The following is a 23,717-nucleotide window of genomic DNA, read 5'->3' as shown; positions in this document are numbered from 1 at the left end:
CCCCACTGTCTGTCAGAGACCCCCACTGTCTGTCTGTCGGAGACCCCCACTGTTTGCCCCTCTGTCTGAGACCCTCACTATCTGTCTGTCGGAGACCCCCACTGTCCGTCTTTCTGTGACCCCCACTGTCCATCTGTCTGAGACCCCCACTGTCTGTCAGAGACCCCCACTGTCTGTCTGTCGGAGACCCCCACTGTCTGTCTGTCTGAGACCCCCACTCTCTGTCTGTCTGTCTGAGACCCCCACTGTCTGTCTGAGACCCTCACTGTCTGTCTATCTGAGACCCCCACTCTCTGTCTGTCTGAGACCCCCAGTCTGTCTGTCTGAGACCCTCACAGTTTGTTTGACTGAGACCCTCAGTGTCTGTCAGAGACCCCCACTGTCTGTCTGTCGGAGACCCCCACTGTCCGTCTGATTGAGACCCCCACTGTCTGTCTGTGACCCCCACTCTCTATCTGCCTGAGACCCCCACTCTCTATCTGCCTGAGACCCCCACTCTCTGTCTGTCTGTCTGAGACCCCCACTGTCTGTCTGGCAGAGACCCCCACTGTCTGTCTGAGACCCTCACTATCTGTCTGTCTGAGACCCTCACTGTCTGTCTGTCGGAGACCCCCACTGTCTGTCTGTCTGAGACCTCCACAATCTGTCTAAGACCCCCATTGTCTGTCTGACACCCTCACTGTCTGTCTGTCTGAGACCCCCACTGTCTGTCTGAGACCCCCACTGTCTGTCTGTCTGTCTGAGACTCCCACTGTCTGTCCGAGACCCCCACTGTCTGTCCGAAACCCCCACTGTCTGTGAGACCCCCACAATCTGTCTGTCCGAGATCCCCACTGTCTGTCTGTGACCCCACTGTCTATCTGTCTGAGTCCCCCGCTGTCTGTCTGAGACCCCACTGTCTGTCTGAGACCCCCACTGTTTGTCGGAGACCCCCACTGTCTGTCTGTCTGAGACCCCCACTGTCTGTCCGAGACCCCCACTGTCTGTCCGAAACCCCCACTGTCTGTCTGAGACCCCCACAATCTGTCTGTCCGAGATCTCCACTGTCTGTCTGAGACCCCCGCTGTCTGTCTGTGACCCCCACTGTCTATCTGTCTGAGACCCCTGCTGTCTGTCTGAGACCCCCACTGTCTGTCTGAGACCTCTACTGTCTGTCTGTCTGAGACCCCCACTGTCTGTCTGTCTGTCTGAAACCACCACTGTCTGAGACCCCCACTGACTGTGTGGGGAGGGCTGTTAAATTCAGAGCTGGGTATTTTTCCCAGAGTGCATTTTGATTGCGGTGATTGGATCTGGTTTGTATGAGTGAGGGAGTAGTTGTTTACCACCAGCGACACGGTAGCCTCACAATTTCCAGGCGTTTTTCATCATGATAATGAAGTAGACATCTGTGTCTATAGAGGCACTGACACCTGCGTAGTAATTTATAAATTCCTCCATCGTCACCTACAGTCACACCAAACACAACTTACCAGCAGCAACTCTCAACCTGTCAGCAACCGCGTTTCAATCCTGACCTGAAAAAGGCAGCAGATTGCAGCCTGCATCCCACACCCAGTGGATCAACCCGATACACCAGCATCACAGGGAGGCTACTCAGTCCCTTTACCCCCACTCGCCCATTGATCCCTCGTGCTGCCGAGATTACAGTGGATCAGGTGTCCCCGATCACATTTCCGCTGTCGTTTCTGAACAACACACTAATGCAAGGAAAGGGTATCAACGTTCTCCATATCCCCCCATATCCCCAGTCCCTTTCCTGTACTCATATCCCACAGCCCCACCCCCTCCCCGTATCTCACAGCCCCACCCCCTCCCCGTATCCCTCAGACCCACCCCCTCCCCGTATCCCACAGCCCCACCCCCTCCCCGTATCCCACAGCCCCACCCCCACAACGTATCCCTCAGCCCCATCCCCCACACCGTATCCCTCAGCCCCATCCCCCACACCGTATCCCTCAGCCCCACCCCCACACCGTATCCCACAGCCCCACCCCCACAACGTATCCCTCAGCCCCATCCCCCACAACGTATCCCTCAGCCCCATCCCCCACACCGTATCCCTCAGCCCCACCCCCTCCCCGTATCCCACAGCCCCACCCCTCCCCGTATCCCACAGCCCCACCTCCTCCCCGTATCCCACAGCCCCACCCCCTCCCCGTATCTCACAGCCCCACCCCCTCCCCGTATCCCTCAGCCCCACCCCCTCCCCGTATCTCACAGCCCCACCCCCTCCCCGTATCTCACAGCCCCACCCCCTCCCCGTATCCCACAGCCCCACCTCCTCCCCGTATCCCACAGCCCCACCCCCTCCCCGTATCCCACAGCCCCACCCCCTCCATCTCCCACAACACCACCCCCATATCCCTCAGCCCCACCCCCTCCCCTTGCCTGACAAACCTGTTGGAATTTTTTGAAGAGGTGACAAGTAGGTTAGACCGGGGAAACCCAGTGGATGTGGTCTACCTAGACTTCCAAAAGGCCTTTGATAAGGTGCCACACAGGAGGCTGCTGAGCAAGGTGAGGGCCCATGGTGTTCGAGGTGAGCTGCTGGGATGGATTGAGGATTGGCTGTCTGACAGAAGGCAGAGAGTTGGGATAAGAGGTTCTTTTTCAGAATGGCAGCCGGTGACAAGCGGTGTCCCGCAGGGTTCGGTGCTGGGGCCACAGCTGTTCCCATTATATATTAATGATCTGGATGAAGGGACTGGGGGCATTCTAGCGAAGTTTGCCGATGATACAAAGTTACGTGGACAGGCAGGTAGTACTGAGGAAGTGGGGAGGCTACAGAAGGATCTAGACAGGTTGGGAGAGTGGTCCAGGAAATGGCTGATGGAATTTAACGTGAGCAAGTGCGAGGTCTTGCACTTTGGCAAAAAGAATAAAAGCATAGACTACTTTCTAAATGGTGAGAAAATTCATAAAGCCAAAGTACAGAGGGATCTGGGAGTGCTAGTCCAGGATTCTCTAAAGGTAAACATGCAGATTGAGTCCGTGATTAAGAAAGCGAATGCAATGTTGTCAATTATCTCAAGAGGGTTGGAATATAAAAGCACTGTGGTGCTACTGAGACTTTATAAAACTCTGGTTCGGCCCCATTTGGAGTACTGTGTCCAGTTTTGGGCCCCACACCTCAGGAAGGACATACTGGCACTGGAACGTGTCCAGCGGAGATTCACACGGATGATCCCTGGAATGGTAGGTCTAACATATGAGGAATGGCTGAGGATCCTGGGATTGTACTCTTTGGAGTTTAGAAGATTAAGGGGAGACTTAATAGAGACGTACAATATAATACATGGCTTGGAAAAGGTGGATGCTAGGAAATTGTTTCAGTTAAACGAGGAGACTAGGACCCGTGGACACAGCCTTAGAATTAGAGGGGGTCATTTCAGAACAGAAATGCGGAGACATTTCTTCAGCCAGAGAGTGGTGGGCCTGTGGAATTCATTGCCACGGAGTGCAGTGGAAGCCGGGACGCTAAATGTCTTCAAGGCCGAGATTGATAGATTCTTGTTGTCTAGAGGAATTAAGGGCTGCGGGGAGAACGCTGGTAAGTGGAGCTGAAATGCACATCAGCCATGATTGAATGGCGGAGTGGACTCGATGGGCCGAATGGCCTTACTTCCACTCCTATGTCTTATGGTCTTATGGTATCCCACAGCCTCACCCCCATATCCCAGCCCCACCCCCATGTCCCTCAGCCCCACCCCCTCCCCGTATCCCTCAGTCCCCGCCCCCATGTCCCTCAGCCTCACCCCCTGCCCGTATCCCTCAGTCCCCGCCCCCGTGTCCCTCAGTCCCCGCCCCCGTGTCCCTCAGACCCCGCCCCGTGTCCCTCAGTCCCCGCCCCCTGCCACTCAGTCCCCGCCCCGTGTCCCTCAGTCCCCGCCCCCTGCCCCTCAGTCCCCGCCCCGTGTCCCTCAGTCCCCGCCCCCTGCCCCTCAGTCCCCGCCCCCGTGTCCCTCAGACCCCGCCCCGTGTCCCTCAGTCCCCGCCCCCTGCCACTCAGTCCCCGCCCCGTGTCCCTCAGTCCCCGCCCCCTGCCCCTCAGTCCCCGCCCCGTGTCCCTCAGTCCCCGCCCCCTGCCCCTCAGTCCCCGCCCCGTGTCCCTCAGTCCCCGCCCCCTGCCCCTCAGTCCCCTCCCCGTGTCCCTCAGTCCCCTCCCCGTGTCCCTCAGTCCCCGCCCCCTGCCCCTCAGTCCCCGCCCCCTGCCCCTCAGTCCCCGCCCCGTGTCCCTCAGTCCCCGCCCCGTGCCCCTCAGTCCCCGCCCTGTGTCCCTCAGTCCCCGCCCCCTGCCCCTCAGTCCCCGCCCCGTGCCCCTCAGTCCCCGCCCCGTGTCCCTCAGTCCCTGCCCCTCAGTCCCCGCCCTCTGCCCCTCAGTCCCCGCCCCGTGTCCCTCAGTCCCCGCCCCCTGCCCCTCAGTCCCCGCCCCGTGTCCCTCAGTCCCCGCCCCCTGCCCCTCAGTCCCCGCCCCGTGTCCCTCAGTCCCCGCCCCCTGCCCCTCAGTCCCCTCCCCGTGTCCCTCAGTCCCCGCCCCCTGCCCCTCAGTCCCCGCCCCCTGCCCCTCAGTCCCCTCCCCGTGTCCCTCAGTCCCCGCCCCCTGCCCCTCAGTCCCCGCCCCGTGTCCCTCAGTCCCTGCCCCTCAGTCCCCGCCCCCTGCCCCTCAGTCCCCGCCCCGTGTCCCTCAGTCCCCGCCCCGTGTCCCTCAGTCCCCGCCCTCTGCCCCTCAGTCCCCGCCCCGTGTCCCTCAGTCCCCGCCCCCTGCCCCACAGTCCCCGCCCCGTGTCCCTCAGTCCCCGCCCCCTGCCCCTCAGTCCCCGCCCCGTGTCCCTCAGTCCCCGCCCCCTGCCCCTCAGTCCCCGCCCCCTGCCCCTCAGTCCCCGCCCCGTGTCCCTCAGTCCCCGCCCCCTGCCCCAGTCCCCGCCCCGTGTCCCTCAGTCCCCGCCCCCTGCCCCTCAGTCCCCGCCCCGTGTCCCTCAGTCCCCGCCCCCTGCCCCTCAGTCCCCGCCCCGTGTCCCCCAGTCCCCGCCCTCTGCCCCTCAGTCCCCGCCCCGTGTCCCTCAGTCCCCGCCCCGTGTCCCTCAGTCCCCGCCCCCTGCCCCTCAGTCCCCGCCCCATGTCCCTCAGTCCCCGCCCCCTGCCCCTCAGTCCCCGCCCCGTGTCCCTCAGTCCCCGCCCCCTGCCCCTCAGTCCCCGCCCCGTGTCCCCCAGTCCCCGCCCTCTGCCCCTCAGTCCCCGCCCCGTGTCCCTCAGTCCCCGCCCCCTGCCCCTCAGTCCCCGCCCCGTGTCCCTCAGTCCCCGCCCCCTGCCCCTCAGTCCCCGCCCTGTGTCCCTCAGTCCCCGCCCCTGTGTCCCTCAGTCCCCGCCCCCTGCCCCTCAGTCCCCGCCCCGTGCCCCTCAGTCCCCGCCCCCTGCCCCTCAGTCCCCGCCCTGTGTCCCTCAGTCCCCGCCCCGTGCCCCTCAGTCCCCGCCCTGTGTCCCTCAGTCCCCATCCCCGTGTCCCTCAGTCCTCGCCCCCGTGTCCCTCAGTCCCATCCCCGTGTCCCTCAGTCCCCACGCCCATGTCACTCAGTCCCCGCCCCATGTCCCTCAGCCCCATCCCCGTGTCCCTCAGTCCCCACGCCCGTGTCCCTCAGTCCCCGCCCATTGTCCTTCAGCCCCACCCCATATCCCTCAGTCCACGCCCCATGTCCCTCAGTCCACGCCCCATGTCCCTCAGTCCCCGCCCCATGTCCCTCAGTCCCACCCCCGTGTCCCTCAGTCCCCACGCCCGTGTCCCTCAGTCCCTGCCCTATGGCACTCAGTCCCGCCCCCATGTCCCTCAGTCCCACCCCCGTGTCCCTCAGCCCCGCGCCCCCTCCTCATTTCCCTCAATTCTGATCTTTTTCCTCCATGAAAGCACCAGAAGCTGAAGCAATGATAAGAGCCAGGTTTCTGTGTTAATGTCCCTGCTCTTCATGTCTGTGTTAATGTATAATGGTAACTTTCCATGTAAACATGTCACACTGTAGTTCCATTTCCCTTCAGTAGGGGCATGTTTTGACTGTCAATCACCTCCACTCAGTGAATAATGACACTCCCATGTGCAACACCAACATTCACCATCTGGTAAAATACAGAAGGGGATTTGTTTGTCTGGAGACTTCAGATCTTCATGGTGCCGAGGACTGCTGAGAGGTGACTGCTGGGGGTTTAACCTGAGGGTCACCGTGCCTCACGCAAGGGGAAAGGTCGAGAAGGACAGTCCTTCATGGTAACCTCAGCTGGTGTGCGAAGTGAACGCACACGGCTGGCATCACTCTGCATCACAGTCCAGCCAATGTAACTAACTGACCCCAATCAAAATATTAAGGGCAAGCTGACAAAACAAAAGCCACCCCCACGGGATTGTGAAAATGTGCCCTGACTGTCACTGTCCAGGAAATGAGGAGGCGGCTGGGGAAGAGTAACAATGAGTCGCTATCAGACGGATAGGAGCATGCGCAGTAAACCAGAGACCAAGCCCAGTAAGACATCACAGGCTGTAATCCCTGAAAAGAGGGTTCTGGCTATTGAGGGACCAGCCCTCCCCCTCTCTCACTCACAATTCCATCCTTATCGTCAGGCGAGTCAAAATTATCCAAGAAAATCTTGAAGACCTGTTCCTCCGTCCACTCCCCGTTCTGATACTTGGGATGATGTTTGGCATTGTACACACCGCGCAGATCCTCAATCGTTATCACACCATCTCCTGTCTTGTCCAGTTTACGAAAGGCTTGTTGAATGACTTCTTTCCTTGCATTCGACATGGGAGGCTGTGGAAGCAGAAAGATAGTGAACGGGAGTTGGGAAAACCGGTGTATTCACCTCACGGTGTCTGATACAGTGTGAACATCTGACCAGGAAACCAATCAGGATGACTGTCCTCAAACCCCAGGGTGGATGCACTTTCTTGCACCTTCTCAGTAGATCTCAGCAGAGAGCAGTCCCACCTCTCTAACTTATTGGAGATTGTTTGTTGCAGCAGTATATTCCCCAACATGGGAAGTTCTGGATTTGGTATGATGTAATGAGGTGGGATTAATTAATGGTCTCATTGTAAAGGATCCTGTCAGGAAGAGTGATCACAGCCTGCTGGAATTTCAAATTCAGCTTGAGGGTGAGAGACTGGAGTCCCACACCGGTGTTCCAGAATTAAAGGTAATTACACAGATCTGACCTGAGTGGACTGGGCAGACTAACTAAAGGAAGGACAGTTGATGAACAGTGGCAGATGTTAAAGGAGATACCCAGTTTCTCTAAGCTAAAACATATTACAGAGAGGCAGAAAGATTGAAAGGGGGAGGGGAGAGGGGAATGATCCGTGATTAAGCAAGGGAGTTAAGGATAACAAAGACAAGACCTAAGGGGTGAAAATGTGTTGCTGGAGAAGCGCAGCAGCTCAGGCAGCATCCAGGGAACAGGAGAATCGACGTTTCGGGCATAAGCCCTTCTTCAGGAATGAGGAAAGTTTGTCCAGCAGGCTAAGATAAAAGGTAGGGAGGAGGGACTTGGGGGAGAGGAGTCGGAAATGTGATAGGTGGAAAGAGGTCAAGGTGAGGGTGATAGGTCAGACTGGGGTGGGGGCGGAGAGGTCGGGAAGAAGATTGCAGGTTAAGAAGGCGGTGCTGAATTCGATGGATTTGACTGAGACAAGGTGGGGGGAGGGGAAATGAGGAAACTGGTGAAATCCGAGTTCATCCCTTGTGGTTGGAGAATTCCTAGGCGGAAGATGAGGAGCTCTTCCTCCAACCGTCGTGTTGTTGTGGTCTGGCGATGGAGGAGTCCAAAGACCTGCATGTCCTTGGTGGAGTGGGAGGGGGAGTTGAAGTGTTGAGCCACAGGGTAGTTGGGTTGGTTGGTCCGGGTGTCCCAGAGGTGTTCTCTGAAACGCTCCGCAAGTAGGCGGCCTGTCTCCCCAATACAGAGGAGGCCACATCGGGTGCAGAGGATGCAATAGATGATGTGTGTGGAGGTGCAGGTGAATCTGTGGCGGATATGGAAGTTTCCTTTGGGGCCTTGGAGGGAGGTGAGGGGGGAGGTGTCGGCACAAGTCTTGCACCTCCTGCGGTTGCAGGGGAAGGTGCCGGGAGTGGAGGTTGGGTTGGTGGGGGGTGTGGATCTGACGAGGGAGTCACGGAGGGAGTGGTCTTTACAGAATGCTGATAGGGGAGGGGAGGGAAATATATCCTTGGTGGTGGGGTCCGTTTGGAGGTGGCGGAAATGACGGCGGATGATGCGCTGTCCATGGAGATTGGTGGGGTGGTAGGTGAGGACCAGTGGGGTTCTGTCCTGGTGGCGGTTGGTTGGGGCGGGGCTCAAGGGCGGAGGAGCGGGAAGTGGAAGAGATGCGGTGGAGGGCATCGTTGACCACGTCGGGGGGAAATTGCGGTCCTTGAAGAAGGAGGCCATCTGGGTTGTACGTTTTGGAACTGGTCCTCCTGGGAGCAGATGCGGCGGAGACAAAGGAATTGGGAGAATGGGATGGCGTTTTTACAGGGGGCAGGGTGGGAGGAGGTGTAGTCCAGGTAGCTGTGGGAGTCGGTCGGTTTGTAGTAGATGTCCATGTTGATTCGGTCGCCTGAGATAGAAATAGAAAGGTCGAGGAAGGGGAGGGAGGAGTCTGATACGGTCCAGGTGAATTTGAGGTCGGGGTGGAAGGTGTTGGTGAAGTGGATGAACTGTTCAACTTCCTCGTGGGAGCACGAGGCGGCGCCGATACAGTTATCGATGTAGCGGAGGAAAAGGTGGGGGGTGGGGCCAATGTAGTTGCGGAAGATGGACTGTTCCACATACCCTACGAAGAGGCAGGCATAGCTGGGGCCCATGCGGGTGCCCATGGCTACTCCTTTGGTTTGGAGGAAGTGGGAGGATTGGAAAGAGAAGTTGTTCAGGGTGAGGACCTAAGGGGTATCAGATTGCACAGGTCCAGCGACAGGCTGAAAGATTGGGAAACTAAAGGTCAACAAAGGGCTACAAAAAATGATTAAAACAGCAAATATAAATTCTGACAGAAAACTATAACCAGATAAAAACTGGAGAGCATAAACTTCTATATATACACGTAGCAAAGGGATAGTTAAAGTGAATGCTGGTCCCTTGGGGGATGAGACTGGGAGGGTGACAGTGGAGAATACAGAAATGGTGCAGTCACTAAATCAGTGCACTTCAGCTTTCACAGTGTAGGACACTAGTACCAACCCTATAGTAACAGGTAATGCCAGGGTTATCATCTTCCTCAGGGAAACCTACTGAGCAAACTACTGAGATTAAAGGCAGACAAGTCTCTGGGACGCGATAACCTCCATCCTTAGATTTGACAGGAAGGTGCAGCAGAAATAGTGGATCATTGGTTATAAAGTTTCAAAATTTCCTGCATGCAGGAAAGCTTCCTGTGGATTAGAAGATTGCTAATATAATGCTGTTATTCAAAAGGGAGGGAGGCAGAAGGTAGGAAGCTACAGACCAGTTATTTTAACATGAGTGATTGGAAAATTGTTAGAATTCATTACTAAGGAATTAATGACAGATTAGATTCCCTGCAGTGTGGAAACAGGCCCTCCAGCCCAATTAGTCCCCACCGACCCGCCGAAGAGTAACCCACCCAGACCCATTTCCCTCTGACTAATGCACCTAACACTACGGGCAACTTATCATGGCCAATTCACCTGATCTGCACATCTTTGGATTGTGGGAGGAAACCCACGCAGACACGGGGAGAATGTGCAAACTCCACACAGACAATCACCCGAGGCTGTAATCGAACCTGGGACCCTGGTGCTGTGAGGCCGCAGTGCTAACCACTGAGCCACCGTGCCACCCCAAAAGAACAATAGAAAGGACAACAGAAAGTCATAATGCAATCCATCAGAGTTATGAAGGGTAGATCAGGTTTGATTAATTTTCTAGAGTTCTTTTGAAGATGTAACAAGCAAAGGTGGATAATGGGGATCCTGTTAATGTGGTATATCTAGACTTCCAGACACCATCTGATAAGATACCACACAAAAGGTTAATACGTAAGGTAGGATCACATAAGATTTGGAGTAATTTATTCGTTTTGTTATGAAGGTGTAGGTATGTACTGTACCTTTAAGAGAGACTGGAAGCTGGCACGGACTTAGAGAGGCACAGAGTGTGCTGAAAGACTTTAAAATGTAACATTTGACTGTGAAACCAGTACTGCAGATGAGTTGCCTTGATACAAAAACATATTCAAATTCAGCCAGTTTAAACTATGCCCCAGATACCAAAATCCAGTTGAATTTGAATTTAGCATTTTGACAACATCAAACCAATGAAATGATCTGATGTTTTGGAGTATAAAACCAGACATTTTGAACAGTTAGGGAGAGAGAACTGCCAAGAAAACCATCAAGTATACACTGCTAGCTGAATTGCACTCTGAAAGGTACCTGTTCACATGAAAGACCCGTGAGGTAGAATACTGAAGAAAAGACAATAGAGGAAAATCTCCAGAGGACGATACAAAGAGAAGACCCAACAGGTTTGAAATTTGAAATTTTTTTGAAAATCTTAATCGGGGTTTTTATCGGATTAGTATTATAGAGTGGGGAGGCAAAATATAGGTTTAAGAGAGAGGAGTTGTAAATAATTGTTGATTTTAATATTCTCTGTTGGACTTAAAGAATACAATTGTTAATTTTTACTTTAAATAGTGACCTCTGGCATGGTTCTTTGCCTCTTGAAATTGAACAGATTACAGTGTGAGGTGAATGTCTCTGGGTGTCGGGTATAATTAAGCAGAGGGGTTTACCCTGTGTCATAATGGTCTGCATAGAGCATTGGCTAACCAACAGGAGAGTCAGGATAAATGGGTCTTTTTCTAGTTGAAAGGTGTCACTAGTGGGTATCATAGGCTTTAGTTTTGGGCCCCAACTATTTATAATCTACATTAATGATCCTGATGCAGGGATAGAAATTACGATAATTAAATTTATAGATAACACTAATATAGATAGGAAAGTAAATTGCAATGAACAAATAAATTTATAAATGAATATGGATCGGTTAGGTGAATGGGATAAAAATGACAGGTTATCTGTTGGTCAGAAGAATAGAAAGGCAACTGGTTTTCTAAATGGAGAGAAATTTCAGACTGCTTCGGTGCAGAGGGATCAGGGTGTACTTGGTTATGAATTACAGAAAACTAGTATACACATACAGCAGGTAATAAGGAAGGCGTAGGGAATTCTGGTATTTATTGCAAAAGGAATAGAATATAAAAGTAGGGAAGTATTGCTGACAGTATACAACTCATTAGTGAGACCGCATCTGGAGTATTGTGCACAAGTTTGGTCCCTTTAATTGAGAAGAGTACAGATCATTCTGGTATAACACGCGTTTCATCAACGGGAATTTGTTATAACGCGACTGACGAATTGGGGACATTGTTTCTAAACCGCGAACTTTTAAAATGCATGTTGGCTGTAATGTGATTACAGCACCAACACCTTAAACACTGTTTCTATAGTGCAATTTTTCTATAATGTGGAGTTCCACAAGAACATGCAGAAGAACTGATTGTAGTTTTATTGGATGCAGTTCAGAGAAGATTCCTGAGATTGATTCCAGAGATGAGGTGTTTGTCTTATGAAGAGAGATTGAACAGTTTAGGCCAATATGGTGTGCAGTTGAGCAGAATGAGAGGAGATCTAACTCAGGTTGATGTAGAAAACATGATTCCTCGTATAGGACCATCTAGGATGAGACGTCCTTGCTTGAGGATAAGGGAGAGCAGATCTCACCTGCTGTGGTTTTAACAGGTGTGTTTTGTCCTGGTTTTCTTTGAGAGAGAGAGAGAGAGAGAGAGAGAGAGATTGGGGACAGGTGCTGAGTAGTCTATGAGAAAATAAACAGCTTGTGAGGCCTTGGAGTTTTTTTTAGAAAAACGTTAGAACAATAGAAGCAGCCTGAATGGGTGTGGTCAAGCTCCCACCCACAAAACCAGGGATTTTTGGCTTAGCTTTCAGCAGGTCCTGTTTGCGTCTTGAAGAGATGGGAGCTTTTTTTTTGTCACTCTCTCGGTATAGTCAAAAGCTGGGGGTTCTCTGCCTACTAAAGGAAGTTGCATGTGAGACAATCTATGTTCTGAACTTGTTTTTTGTCAATGGCGTGTTTATGGGATAGAACTATAATGGAATAGTTACTGTTTAGTAGTGAAATAATCTATTATTCTGTTTAGTCTTCTAAAAGAGTTAAGTTATTCCAAGCTCCTCTCTCCTTTATTGTATTTTAACTAGTGTTTGAATAGATTGTGTTTTGCTTAACATAGAATAGTTTGACCGATTGAATTGCATTTGGTACAAGCACCTCTCATTTACCTTTAAATTAAGAAAAGGTTAGGGTCTAAGCTAACTTTGTAATTTATTTTGAGGGAGTCTGGTCTGGTCCATAACACACGCCAGCCTCAACTCCACTTTCTTGCTCGCCCTCTATAACCTTTCAAATCATTACTAATCAAACCTTTATCAAACCTAACTCTGAAGAGAGGTTGAATAGGTTAGGTTTATTTTCACTAGGAAAAAAGGAGATTGAGGGGGGACCTGATTGAGGTTTACAAAATCATGAAGGGTATAGACTGGGTGGATAGAGATAAGCTATTTCCCAGGGTGAGGGATTCAATAACGAGAGGCCACACTTTCATGGTGAGAGGTGTAAAGTTTAAGGGGGATGCACGCGGCAAGTACTTCACACAGAGGGTGGTGGGTGTCTGGAACGCGTTGCCAGCAGAGATGGTAGAGGCAGGTACAGTAGATTCATTTAAGATGCGTCTGGACAGATGCAGGAGTAGGTGGGGAGCAGAGGGATACAGATGCTTAGGAATTGACCGACAGGTTTAGACAGTACATTTGGATCAGCTCAGGCTTGAAGGGCCGAAGGGCCTGTTCCTGGGCTGTACATTTTCTTCGTTCTTCCTTTCTCTTTGTTCAATCTCCTCCTTACATTTACTCAATGTACCAGCATCCACCATACCCTGCAAAAAAAGGCAAAACATTGTGCAATCGCACGAAGGAGTTGGATATAGCCCTTGGGGCCAAAGGGATCAAAGGATAAAGGAGGCCATCCCCGTGGGAAGGAGGGAGCATGTTCTATAGGCTCTTCAAATGAGGCCATCTGGGTAGAGCTTAGAAATGAAAAGGGACTGATTACTTGCTGGGATTTTACTAAAGGCAGCGGGAAACAGAGGAGCTGTTATGTAAACAAATCATAGAGATGTGTGAGAGAAACAGGGTATAGTTGTTTGGGAGTTCAACTCTGCTAACTTTAACTGCAATCATCTTAGTGTGAAAGGATTAGTTGGGGTGGAATTTTTAAAGTACACCCAGGAGAGCTCTTTGTGCCAGTCCACCGAGAGTCCCGTTGGAGATGGGACTACTCCTGGGGAATGAAGCAGGTCCAAGTGGCTCAGTTTCAGTGGGCGAGCATTTTGGGGATAGTGACCATAACTCTGTAAGTTTCAAAGCCATTATGGACAGAGATAAGGATAGTGCAGAGGTGACATGTCTGAACTAGGGGAAGACCAATTTCAATATCACTGGACAGGATCTGGCAAACATGGACTAGGAGCAGCTCCTTAAATCTACATTTGGAAAGTGGGAGACTGTTAAAAGTTTTGGATGTAAGTTGCTCACTGAGCTGGAAGGTTCATTTTCAGACATTTCGTCACCATACTGGGTAACATCATCAGTGAGCCTCCAGATGAAGCACTGGTGGTATGGTCCGCTTTCTATTTGTGTGTTTAGGTTTCTTTGGATGTTTGGTGATGTCATTTCCTGTCTTTTTCTCAGGGAGTGGTAAATAGGATCCACATCGATGTGTTTGTTGATAGAGTTCCGGTTGGAATGCCATGCTTCTAGGAATTCTCGTACGTGTCTCTGTTTGGCCTGTCCTAGGATGGATGTGTTGTCCCACTCAAAGCGCTGTCCTTCCTCATCTGTGTATCAGGATACTAGTGAGAGAGGGTCATGTCTTTTGGTGGCTTGTAGATGTTCACCTATCCTGGTGGCTAGCTTTCTGCCTGTTTGTCCAATGTAGTGTTTGTTACAGTTCTTGCACAGTATTTTGTAAATGACATTAGTCTTGTTGGTTGCCTATATAGGGTCTTTCAAGTTCATTAGCTGCTGTTTTAGTGTGTTGGTGGGTTTGTGGGCTATCATGAGTACTCTGGCAGTCATTTCTGAGATGTCTTTGATTAAGGATAAGTGGCTAGGATTTCTGGACATGTTTTGTCTGCTTGTTTTGGGTTTGTTGCTGAGAAATAGGCGGATTGTGTTCATTGGGTACCCATTCTTTCTGAATACATTGTATCGGTGATTTTCCTCTGCTCTGCGTAGTTCCCCTGTGCTGCAGTAGGTGCTGGCTCATTGAAATAATGTTCTGATGCAGCTTCGTTTTTGGGTGTTGGGATGACTGCCTCTGTAGTTTAGTATTGTCTGTATGTGTTGTTTTCCTGTAGACGCTGGTTTGAAGTTCCCCATTGGCTGTTCGCTCGACTGTGACATCTAGGATTGGCAGTTTGTTGTTGTTTTCCTCCTCTTTAGTGAATTTTATACCAGTAAGGGTATTATTGATGGTCTTGAAGTCTTGCTCTAATTTGTTTTGTTCAGTGATGACAACAGTGTCATCTACGTAGCGGACCCAGAGTTTGGGTTGGACGGTTAGCAGAGCTGTTTGTTCAAGGCTCTGCATTACTGCCTCTGCTAAGAACCCTGATATCGGAGATCCCATGGGTGTTTCGTTGGTTTGTCTATAGGTTTTGTTGTTGAAGGTGAAGTGGGTGGTAAATCATAGGTCCACTAGCTTGACAATACTGTCCTTGCTGATGAAGTTGGTGGTGTTTGGTGTATGTGTCTTTGGGTCTTCTAATAGTGTAGTCAGTGTTTCCTTGGCCAGGTTGATGTTGTGGATGTGAACAGGGCTGTTACATCAAAGGAGACCATTATTTCATCCTCTTCTTAGTGTCTTTGATGGTCTTCAGGAATTCTTGGGTGGAGTGGATGGAATGGTGTGAGTCTTCTGCTAAGTGTTTTAGTCTTTGGTGTAGGTCCTTGGCTAATCTGTAAGTTGGTCTTCCAGGTGGCAAGACTAATGGTCTGAGGGGGGCTCCTGGTTTGTGAATTTTGGGTTTTTGGATCCATCTGATTTCATTTTTTGCAAGTCTGTCTTGTTTAGTTTTCCAGATTTATGAAGTTTTTTGAGTAGGGCTGTGATTCGGTTCTCTAGTTGTGGGGTCGGGTCTATCACCACCTGTTGGTAAGTGTTGGTATCTGCAAGTAGTGCTTTCGCTTTCTCAATGTAGTGTCTTTGATTTATAATGACCGTCAAGCGTCCTTTTTCTGCAGATAGGATTACAATGTTTTTGTCTTTCTAGAGCCTTTCTAGGCTTCCCTTTCCAGTGTAGTGAATGTGTTTCCTTCCTTTTTCCTGCTTAATGTTGGTGCGACTGTCTGTCTGATGGTTTGCTGGGTTTCCTCTGTGAGTTGGTTGTCTTTCAGTGTTAATTGTAATGCTGCTAAAAAATCCTTTTTGTTCATGTCTCTGAAGTTGGTAATTTAATCCTCTTACTAAGACGGTTTTTTTCAGGATCTGTTAGGGGTCGGTCTGAGAAGTTTTTATCCAGGCCTCTATGTTGTCTGTGTTGTTATTTTGTGTGAGTTTGTGTTGGTTTTTTTCTGCAGGTCTAGTATTTTTTTCATTTTCTTTGTTTGCCGCTGTCTAATATCCTGATCAGTGTGAGGCAATATATTTTGGAAGGTTTAATCAGAGAAGGACATACACAATGTATGTTAAGTTCTTAGGGAGTACTGAGGAACAGAGAGACCTTGTACAAGCCCATTGATCCCTGAAGGTGTCAGCACAGGTAGACAGGGTGGGGAGACGGCATATGGGATGCTTCATTAGCCGCAGCATGGAATGCAGGAGCAAGGAAGTCTTGTTACAACTTTATAAAACATTTGTCGGGCCACAGATGGAATACTGCGTGCAGTTCTGGTCGCCACAGTCAAAAGAATGCACTGGAGATGGTGCAGAGGAGATTTACTGGAATGTTGCCTGGGATGGAAGGAATGTCTTATGAGGAAAGGCTGAGGGAACTGAGGCTGTTTTCATTAGAGAGAAGAAGGTTGAGAGGTGACTTAATAGAGACACATAAGATACTCAGAGGGTTAGATAGGGTGGACAGGGAGAGCCTTTTTCCTCGGATGGTGATGGCTAGCACAAGGGAACATAGCTTTAAATTGAGGGGTGATAGATTTAAGACAAATATTAGGGGTAGTTTCTTCACTCAGAGAATAGGGGTGTGGAACGGCCTGCCTGCAACAGTAGTAGACTCGATGTTAAGGGCATTTAAATGGGCATTGGGCATACAAATGGATAATAATGGAACAGCGTAGGTTAGGTGGGCATCAGATTAATTTCACAGGCCGGCACATCGAGGGCTGAAGGGCCAGTACTGCGCTGTAATGTTCTATGGTCTGTGACCCTGATTTGATTGAATGGCAGAGCAGTCACGAAGGGCTGAATGGCCTCCTCCTGTTCCTAATTGGAACGTTAGAATGTGCTTCGAGGGCTGGCACATACACTGGCCCAAATGCCCTCCATCCATTCTATGATTCAATATCTGTGCTCCTTTAATTTGGAACATCCTGATTTCCATCACTGCACCATTGCCATGAAGCTCTGAAACTGCTACCTCACCCTCTGTAGCTCAGTCTCCTTGCCAGCATACAGTCACTCTTAGGTAGAACTCCCTGTGACACTCTGGGATCTCTTACCTCCTCAAAGGTGCTATGTAAATACAAGTACTTGTTCAGTAAAAGACAGGAAAAAGAGGGGAAGTGGTCCATGTACTTTATAATGTCTGATGGTCCCCTGTTTCCTGCAGGCAACAAACATGACAGTGTTGCTGAGGGAATGTGAGCTAGAATTGTTCACTTACCCGCAGAGTCAGGAGAAACTCATCAAAGTCAATGGTTCCACTTGAATCTTTGTCGAAATGTTTGAAACATGCTTCAATGTCCTTCTTTTCCAAAAGCACACCATAATCACTCAGACCTTTCGAAAACTCCTTGAAGTCAAGTGTCCGATTGTTGTCATCATCCATGATCCGGAATACTCTACACGACACACAGATTGGGAAGGAGGAAATCAAGGCTGGGTTTCCCTCACCACCTGCCATAGACCCAGTCCAGCAGCTGTGTCCTTTCGGACCTGACCAGCGTGATCAGTAGTACGAGGAGAAAGTGAGGACTGCAGATGCTGAAGATCAGAGTCGAGAGAGTGGTGCTGGAAAAGCACAGCAGGTCAGGCAGCATCCGAGGAGCAGGAAAATTGACGTTTCGGTCTAAAGCCTTTCATCAGGATGAAGGGCTGGTGAAGGGCTTTTGCCCGAAACGTCGATTTTCCTGCTCCTCGGATACTGCCTGACCTGCTGTGCTTTTCCAGCACCACACTCTCGATGAGATCAGTAGTACTGCTGCCAAGCCACTCTTGTGAAATAACTCCACAGGAGCTGGTATCCTGTCACTAAGTCTCCCTTTATTTACACGCAGAGAGCCCTTGGACACTGATCCAGCTCTCAGAGTGAAGAGAACCTCTGACACTCCTGCTTGTATCTGTCAGCCAGGGCTCCCTGACTCAACCAGGTTGACAGCCACAATCAGGGATCTCATATTTTAGGAGGTCTACCTAGCTGACCTCATTACAATCTCTACACTTGATAACGAACAGTTAAATCCCCCAAGGGTACATTCTGTGTCCTCCCCACCCTCAGTGCTTCCTCCAAGTGTTGTTCAACATGGCGGAGCACTGATTCATCAGCCAAGGGAATCAGCAGGAGGCTTCCTTGTCCATTTTAACCTGAGCCCGTGGGAGATCACGGGGTTTGGAGTTAATGTTGGGGACCCCCAGAGCAACTCCCTCCTGACTGTATCCCACTGTGCTGCCCCCTCTGCTGGGTCTGTCCTGGCAGTGGGATAGGACTTATCCAGGGATGGTGGTGGTGGGGTCTGGGACATTGTCTATGAGGTACAAAGTCATAGAGTTTTATAACAAGGAAAGAGGCCCTTTGGCCCATTGTATTGGTGGCTGCATTCCAGAGAACCAGCTAATGTTCTGGGGACAAGGGCTCGAATCCCATTATGACAGGGAGTGGAAAATCTGGAATTAAAAATCTAATGAAGACTATGAAACCATTGTCAAATGTTGGAAAAACCCGTCTGGTTCACTAATGTCGTTCAGGGAAGGAATTGTGCCGTCCTTACCCGGTCTGGCCTATATGTGACTCCACACCCACAGCAATACGGTTCATTCTTAACAGCTCAGGATGATAATAACCACCGACCCAGCCAGCAACACCCCCATCCCGTAAACGAGGAAATAGCAAATGACCAGACTGGCCTGTTCAGCAACTCTAACAACCACTCTTCCCCACCGCCATCCCCACCACGACACTCAGTGGCAGTGTGCACATCATCAGCTTGTTGGAGAAACTGTTGCAGAGGAAGTGGTGGAGGCAGGTATAATTTAAAAGGCATCTGGATGGGTATATGAATAGGAAGGGTTTGGAGGGATATGGGCCGGGTGCTGGCAAACGGTGTCAGAGTGGCTCAGTGGTTAGCACTGCTTCCTCCCAGCGCCAGGGACCCAGGTTCGATTCCAGCCTGGGGTGACTGTCTGTGTGGAGTTTGCACATTCTCCCCGTGTCTGTGTAGGTTTCCTCCCACAATCCAAAGATGTGCAGGTTAGGGTGGATTGGCTATGCTAAATTGCCCTGGGTGTCAAGGGACATGCAGGCTAGGTGGGTTAGCCATGGGAAATGCAGGGTTACAGGGATAGGGAAGGAAGGGTGCATCTGGGTGGGATGCTCTTTGCAAGGTCAGTGTGGACTCGATCGGCCGAATGACCTGCTTGCATACTGTAGGAATTCTATGAAATGAGATGGGTTCAGTTTAGGATATCTGGTTGGCATGGACGAGTTGGACTGAAGGATATGTTTCTGTGCTGTACAGCTCTATGACTCTGTAAGGTCATTATGAAAATAATCAAAGGAAATCCTTTTTAAAGAGAAATTCATTGAGATATTTGGGACTGGGGTCTGAGGCTGGTGGAAGGAGACGTGAAGAGGATTTCCAAAGGGAAGTGAATAAATGACAGGGAAAAGTTACTATGTCAACTCTATCTGCAGATCCACAGGAAACAGGCTTACACAGTGAGCCTGTCCAACAGCCCTGAGACAGGTGACAGTGTATAATCCCCACGATTGTCTGAGCCTGGAAGGTACCGGCAGTGAGCTTTGCTCAGAGTGTCACCGGTCAGCAGCAGGCTGGGATCCTGCCTGATCGACAGGCTGGGCTTTTCCAGCAGTACACTCAGCACTCCCATCTCCAGCATCAGCAGTGATCACGTTCTCCAAGCAGGCGAGATAGTGCCACCTCAAATCATGGGGCAGTCAGTGAAAGGACCCAACTAACCTGCTGCCCCCCCCCCCCATCCCCATCCCACAGAAAGGAGGTAAACTGCCCTCACTTCATAGGGGCAAATAATGGCAGCTTCGAAACTGCCAGGCAGCGAAGACTGAACAGGCAGATCGCCATGGTATAACCGATAGGGCAGGGAGGGGGGCAGTGAGGGGGCAGTTGGGCAGCAGGGAGGGGGGCAGTAGGGCGGCAGGGTGAGGGGGCAGTGAGGAGGGCAGTGAGGGGGGGCGGGGGGGGGTGAGGGAGGCAGTGAGGGGGCGGGCAGGTGAGGGGGCAGTGAGGGGGACAGGGAGGGGGCAATGAGGGGGGGTGGGTGGGGGAGGGGGGCAGTGAGGGGGCAGTGAAGGGGCAGGGAGGGGGGCAGTGAGGGGGGCAGAGAGGGGGGCTGGGAGGGGGGCTGGGAGGAGGGTGGGGGGTGAGGGGGGCAGTGAGGGGGGCAGAGGGGTGAGGTGGCAGTGAGGGGGCAGGGAGGGGGGCAGTGAAGGGGCAGGGAGAAGGGGCAGGGAAAGGGGGCAGGGAAAGGGGGCAGTGAGGGGGGCAGTGAGGGGGGGCAGGGAGGGGCCTGTGAGTGAGGCAGGGAGGGGGGCAGTGAGGGGTGTAGTGTAGTGATGGGCATAGTGAGGGGGTCAGGGAGGGGGGCAGAGAGGGGGGGCAGGGAGGCAGCAGTGAGGGGGGCAGGGACAGGGGGCAGGGAGGGGGCAGTGAGGGGGATAGGGAGAGGGGGCAGGGAGAGGGGGCAGGGAGAGGGGGCAGGGAGAGGGGGCAGGGAGGGGGGCAGGGACAGGGGGCAGGGAGGGGGCAGTGAGGGGGATAGGGAGAGGGGGCAGGGAGTGGGGGCAGGGAGAGGGGGCAGGGAGAGGGGGCAGGGAGAGGGGGCAGGGAGAGGGACAGGGAGGGGGGCAGGGAGGGGGGGGGCAGGGAAGGGGGCAGGGAAGGGGGCAGGGAAGGGGGCAGGGAAGGGGGCAGGGAGGGAGTAGTGGGGGGGCAGGGAGGGGGTAGTGGGGGGGGCAGGGAGAGGAGGCAGGGAGAGGGGGCAGGGACAGGGAGCAAAGAGGGGCGGAGGGAGGGAGGCAGGGAGGGGTGGCAGTGAGGGGGACAGTGAGGGGGGGCAGTGAGGGGGGCAATGAGGGGGGCAATGAGGGGGACAGGGAGGGAGACAGGGAGGGGGACAGGGAGGGAGACAGGGAGGGGGACAGGGAGGGGGACAGGGAGGGGGACAGGGAGGGGGACAGGGAGGGGGACAGGGAGGGGGACAGGGAGGGGACAGGGAGGGGGACAGGGAGGGGGACAGGGAGGGGACAGGGAGGGGGACAGGGAGGGGGACAGGGACGGGGGCAGGGAGGGGGGACAGTGAGGGGGGACAGTGAGGGGGGGCAGTGAGGGGGGGCAGTGAGGGGGGGCAGTCAGGGGGGGCAGTCAGGGGGGGCAGTGAGGGGGCAGTGAGGGGGGGACAGTGAGGGGGGGACAGTGAGGGGGGGGCAGTGAGGGGGGGCAGTGAGGGGGGCAGTGAGGGGGGGGCAGTGAGGGGGGGGCAGTGAGGGGGGACAGTGAGGGGGGGCAGTGAGGGGGGCAGTGAGGGGGGCAGTGAGGGGGGGACAGTGAGGGGGGGCAGTGAGGGGGGCAGTGAGGGGGCGAGTGAGGGGGGACAGTGAGGGGGGACAGTGAGGGGGGGCAGTGAAGGGGGCAGTGAGGGGGCCAGTGAGGGGGGGACAGTGAGGGGGGGGCAGTGAGGGGGGGCAGTGAGGGGGGGCAGTGAGGGGGGGGCAGTGAGGGGGGGGCAGTGTGGGAGGGCAGTGAGGGGGGGCAGTGAGGGGGGGCAGTGAAGGGGGCAATGAGGGGGGCAATGAGGGGGACAGGGAGGGAGACAGGGAGGGGGACAGGGAGGGGGACAGGGAGGGGGACAGGGAGGGGGACAGGGAGGGGGACAGGGAGGGGGACAGGGAGGGGACAGGGATGGGGACAGGGATGGGGACAGGGAGGGGGCAGGGAGGAGGGCAGGGACGGGGGCAGGGAGGGGGGACAGTGAGGGGGGGCAGGGACGGGGGCAGGGAGGGGGGACAGTGAGGGGGGACAGTGAGGGGGGGCAGTGGGGGGGGCAGTGAGGGGGGGCAGTGAGGGGGGCAGTGAGGGGGGGCAGTGAGGGGGGCAGTGAGGGGGGGCAGTGAGGGGGGCAGTGAGGGGGGCAGTGAGGGGGGGCAGTGAGGGGGGCAGTGAGGGGGCCAGTGAGGGGGACAGTGAGGGGGGGACAGTGAGGGGGGGGGCAGTGAAGGGGGGGCAGTGTGGGAGGGCAGTGAGGGGGGGCAGTGAGGGGGGCAGTGAGGGGGGGCAGTGAGGGGGGGGCAGTGAGGGGGGGGCAGTGTGGGAGGGCAGTGAGGGGGGGCAGTGAGGGGGGCAGTGAGGGGGGGCAGTGAGGGGGGCAGTGAGGGGGGGCAGTGAGGGGGGCAATGAGGGGGGCAATGAGGGGGGACAGGGAGGGGGGACAGTGAGGGGGGGCAGGGAGGGGGGACAGTGAGGGGGGGCAGTGGGGGGGCAGTGAGGGGGGCAGTGTGGGAGGGCAGTGTGGGGGGGCAGTGAGGGGGGGCAGTGAGGGGGGGCAGTGAGGGGGGGCAGTGAGGGGGGGGCAGGGATGGGGGGCAGTGAGGGGAGCAGGGAGGGGAGCAGGGAGGGGGGCAGGGAAGGGGGGCAATGAGGGGGGCAATGAGGGGGACAGGGAGGGGGACAGGGAGGGGGACAGGGAGGGGGGACAGTGAGGGGGGGCAGGGAGGGGGGACAGTGAGGGGGGGGCAGTGGGGGGGCAGTGAGGGGGGCAGTGTGGGAGGGCAGTGTGGGGGGGCAGTGAGGGGGGGCAGTGAGGGGGGGCAGTGAGGGGGGCAGTGAGGGGGGGCAGTGAGGGGGGGCAGTGAGGGGGGGCAGTGAGGGGGGGCAGTGAGGGGGGGGCAGGGATGGGGGGCAGTGAGGGGAGCAGGGAGGGGGGCAGGGAAGGGGGGGCATTGAGGGGGGGACAGTGAGGGGGGACAGTGAGGGGGGGCAGTGAGGGGGGGGACAGTGAGGGGGGGGACAGTGAGGGGGGAGACAGTGAGGGGGAGACAGTGAGGGGGGAGACAGTGAGGGGGGGACAGTGAGGGGGGGGACAGTGAGGGGGGCAGTGATGGGGGAAAGGGAGGGGGCAGGGAGGGGGCAGTGAGGGGGACAGGGAGGGGGCAGGGAGGGGGCAGGGAGGGGGGCAGGGAGGGGGCAGGGAGGGGGCAGGGAGGGGGACAGGGAGGGGCAGGGAGGGGGGCAGGGAGTGGGCAGGGAGTGGGCAGATGCCAGTCTAGCTGGGTGCCTGTACCTGCCAAGACCTTTGATCCCAGCGGATCCCCGGGACAGACACTGCAGCCGGAGTTTCTCCACGGGGTCTGTGCTCTGTAACAGCTGCTTCTTGGCATTCACCGCCATCTCCCGGTCGTGTCTTGCTGTTCCTGCCATCTCACTCTGCTCCTCGATTAACCTGCAGCCACCTCACAGCCTTTCACTCACTGTACTCCCTGCACAAAGGGTCAGAGAAAACATCAGAGCCTCGCTCTCTCCCTCCCTCAGGCCCTCGCGCTCTCCCTCCCTCAGGCCCTCGCGCTCTCCCTCCCTCGGGCCCTCGCGCTCTCCCTCCCTCGGTCCATCGCACACTCCCTCCCTCGAGCCCTCGCGCTCTCCCTCCCTCAGGCCCTCGCGCTCTCCCTCCCTCGGGCCCTCGCGCTCTCCCTCCCTCGGGCCCTCGCGCTCTCCCTCCCTCGGTCCATCGCACACTCCTCCCTCAGGCCCTCGCGCTCTCCCTCCCTCAGGCCCTCGCGCTCTCCCTCCCTCGGGCCCTCGCTCTCTCCCTCCCTCGGGCCCTCGCTCTCTCCCTCCCTCAGGCCCTCGCGCTCTCCCTCCCTCGGGCCCTCGCTCTCTCCCTCCCTCAGGCCCTCGCGCTCTCCCTCCCTCAGGCCCTCGCGCACTCCCTCCCTCAGGCCCTCGCGCTCTCCCTCCCTCGGGCCCTCGCTCTCTCCCTCCCTCAGGCCCTCGCGCACTCCCTCCCTCAGGCCCTCGCGCTCTCCCTCCCTCGTGCCCTCGCGCTCTCCCTCCCTCGGTCCATCGCACACTCCCTCCCTCGAGCCCTCGCGCTCTCCCTCCCTCGGGCCCTCGCGCTCTCCCTCCCTCGGGCCCTCGCGCACTCCCCTC

At 54.8% G+C, this 23,717-nt stretch overlaps 1 protein-coding gene across 2 annotated transcripts in view; it reads right to left on the bottom strand.

The window, feature by feature from the left end:
- Window positions 1-22,988, bottom strand: part of capslb (calcyphosine-like b) — a 39,627-nt gene extending 16,639 nt beyond the window's left edge. The window contains exons 1-4 of one of the 2 annotated variants that reach the window (XM_087993881.1): window positions 22,852-22,988; window positions 16,982-17,159; window positions 6,588-6,797; window positions 1,326-1,446 (exon numbers count right to left, since the gene is read on the bottom strand). In XM_087993881.1, coding sequence (XP_087850007.1) covers window positions 1,345-1,446; window positions 6,588-6,797; window positions 16,982-17,159; window positions 22,852-22,988 — 627 coding nt within the window. In that variant the 3' untranslated portion in view covers window positions 1,326-1,344. The remainder of the gene's footprint in view (window positions 1-1,325; window positions 1,447-6,587; window positions 6,798-16,981; window positions 17,160-22,851) is intronic. The other variant, XM_087993885.1, reaches the window with a different exon arrangement.
- Between the last annotated feature and the right edge of the window lie 729 nt (window positions 22,989-23,717).

Source organism: Chiloscyllium plagiosum, unplaced genomic scaffold, assembly GCF_037043375.1.
Source record: "Chiloscyllium plagiosum isolate Xiang-an unplaced genomic scaffold, Cpla_swu_hap1 HiC_scaffold_2, whole genome shotgun sequence".
Classification (NCBI taxonomy): domain Eukaryota; kingdom Metazoa; phylum Chordata; class Chondrichthyes; order Orectolobiformes; family Hemiscylliidae; genus Chiloscyllium; species Chiloscyllium plagiosum.
This window is presented reverse-complemented; position numbering and strand designations above follow the sequence as displayed.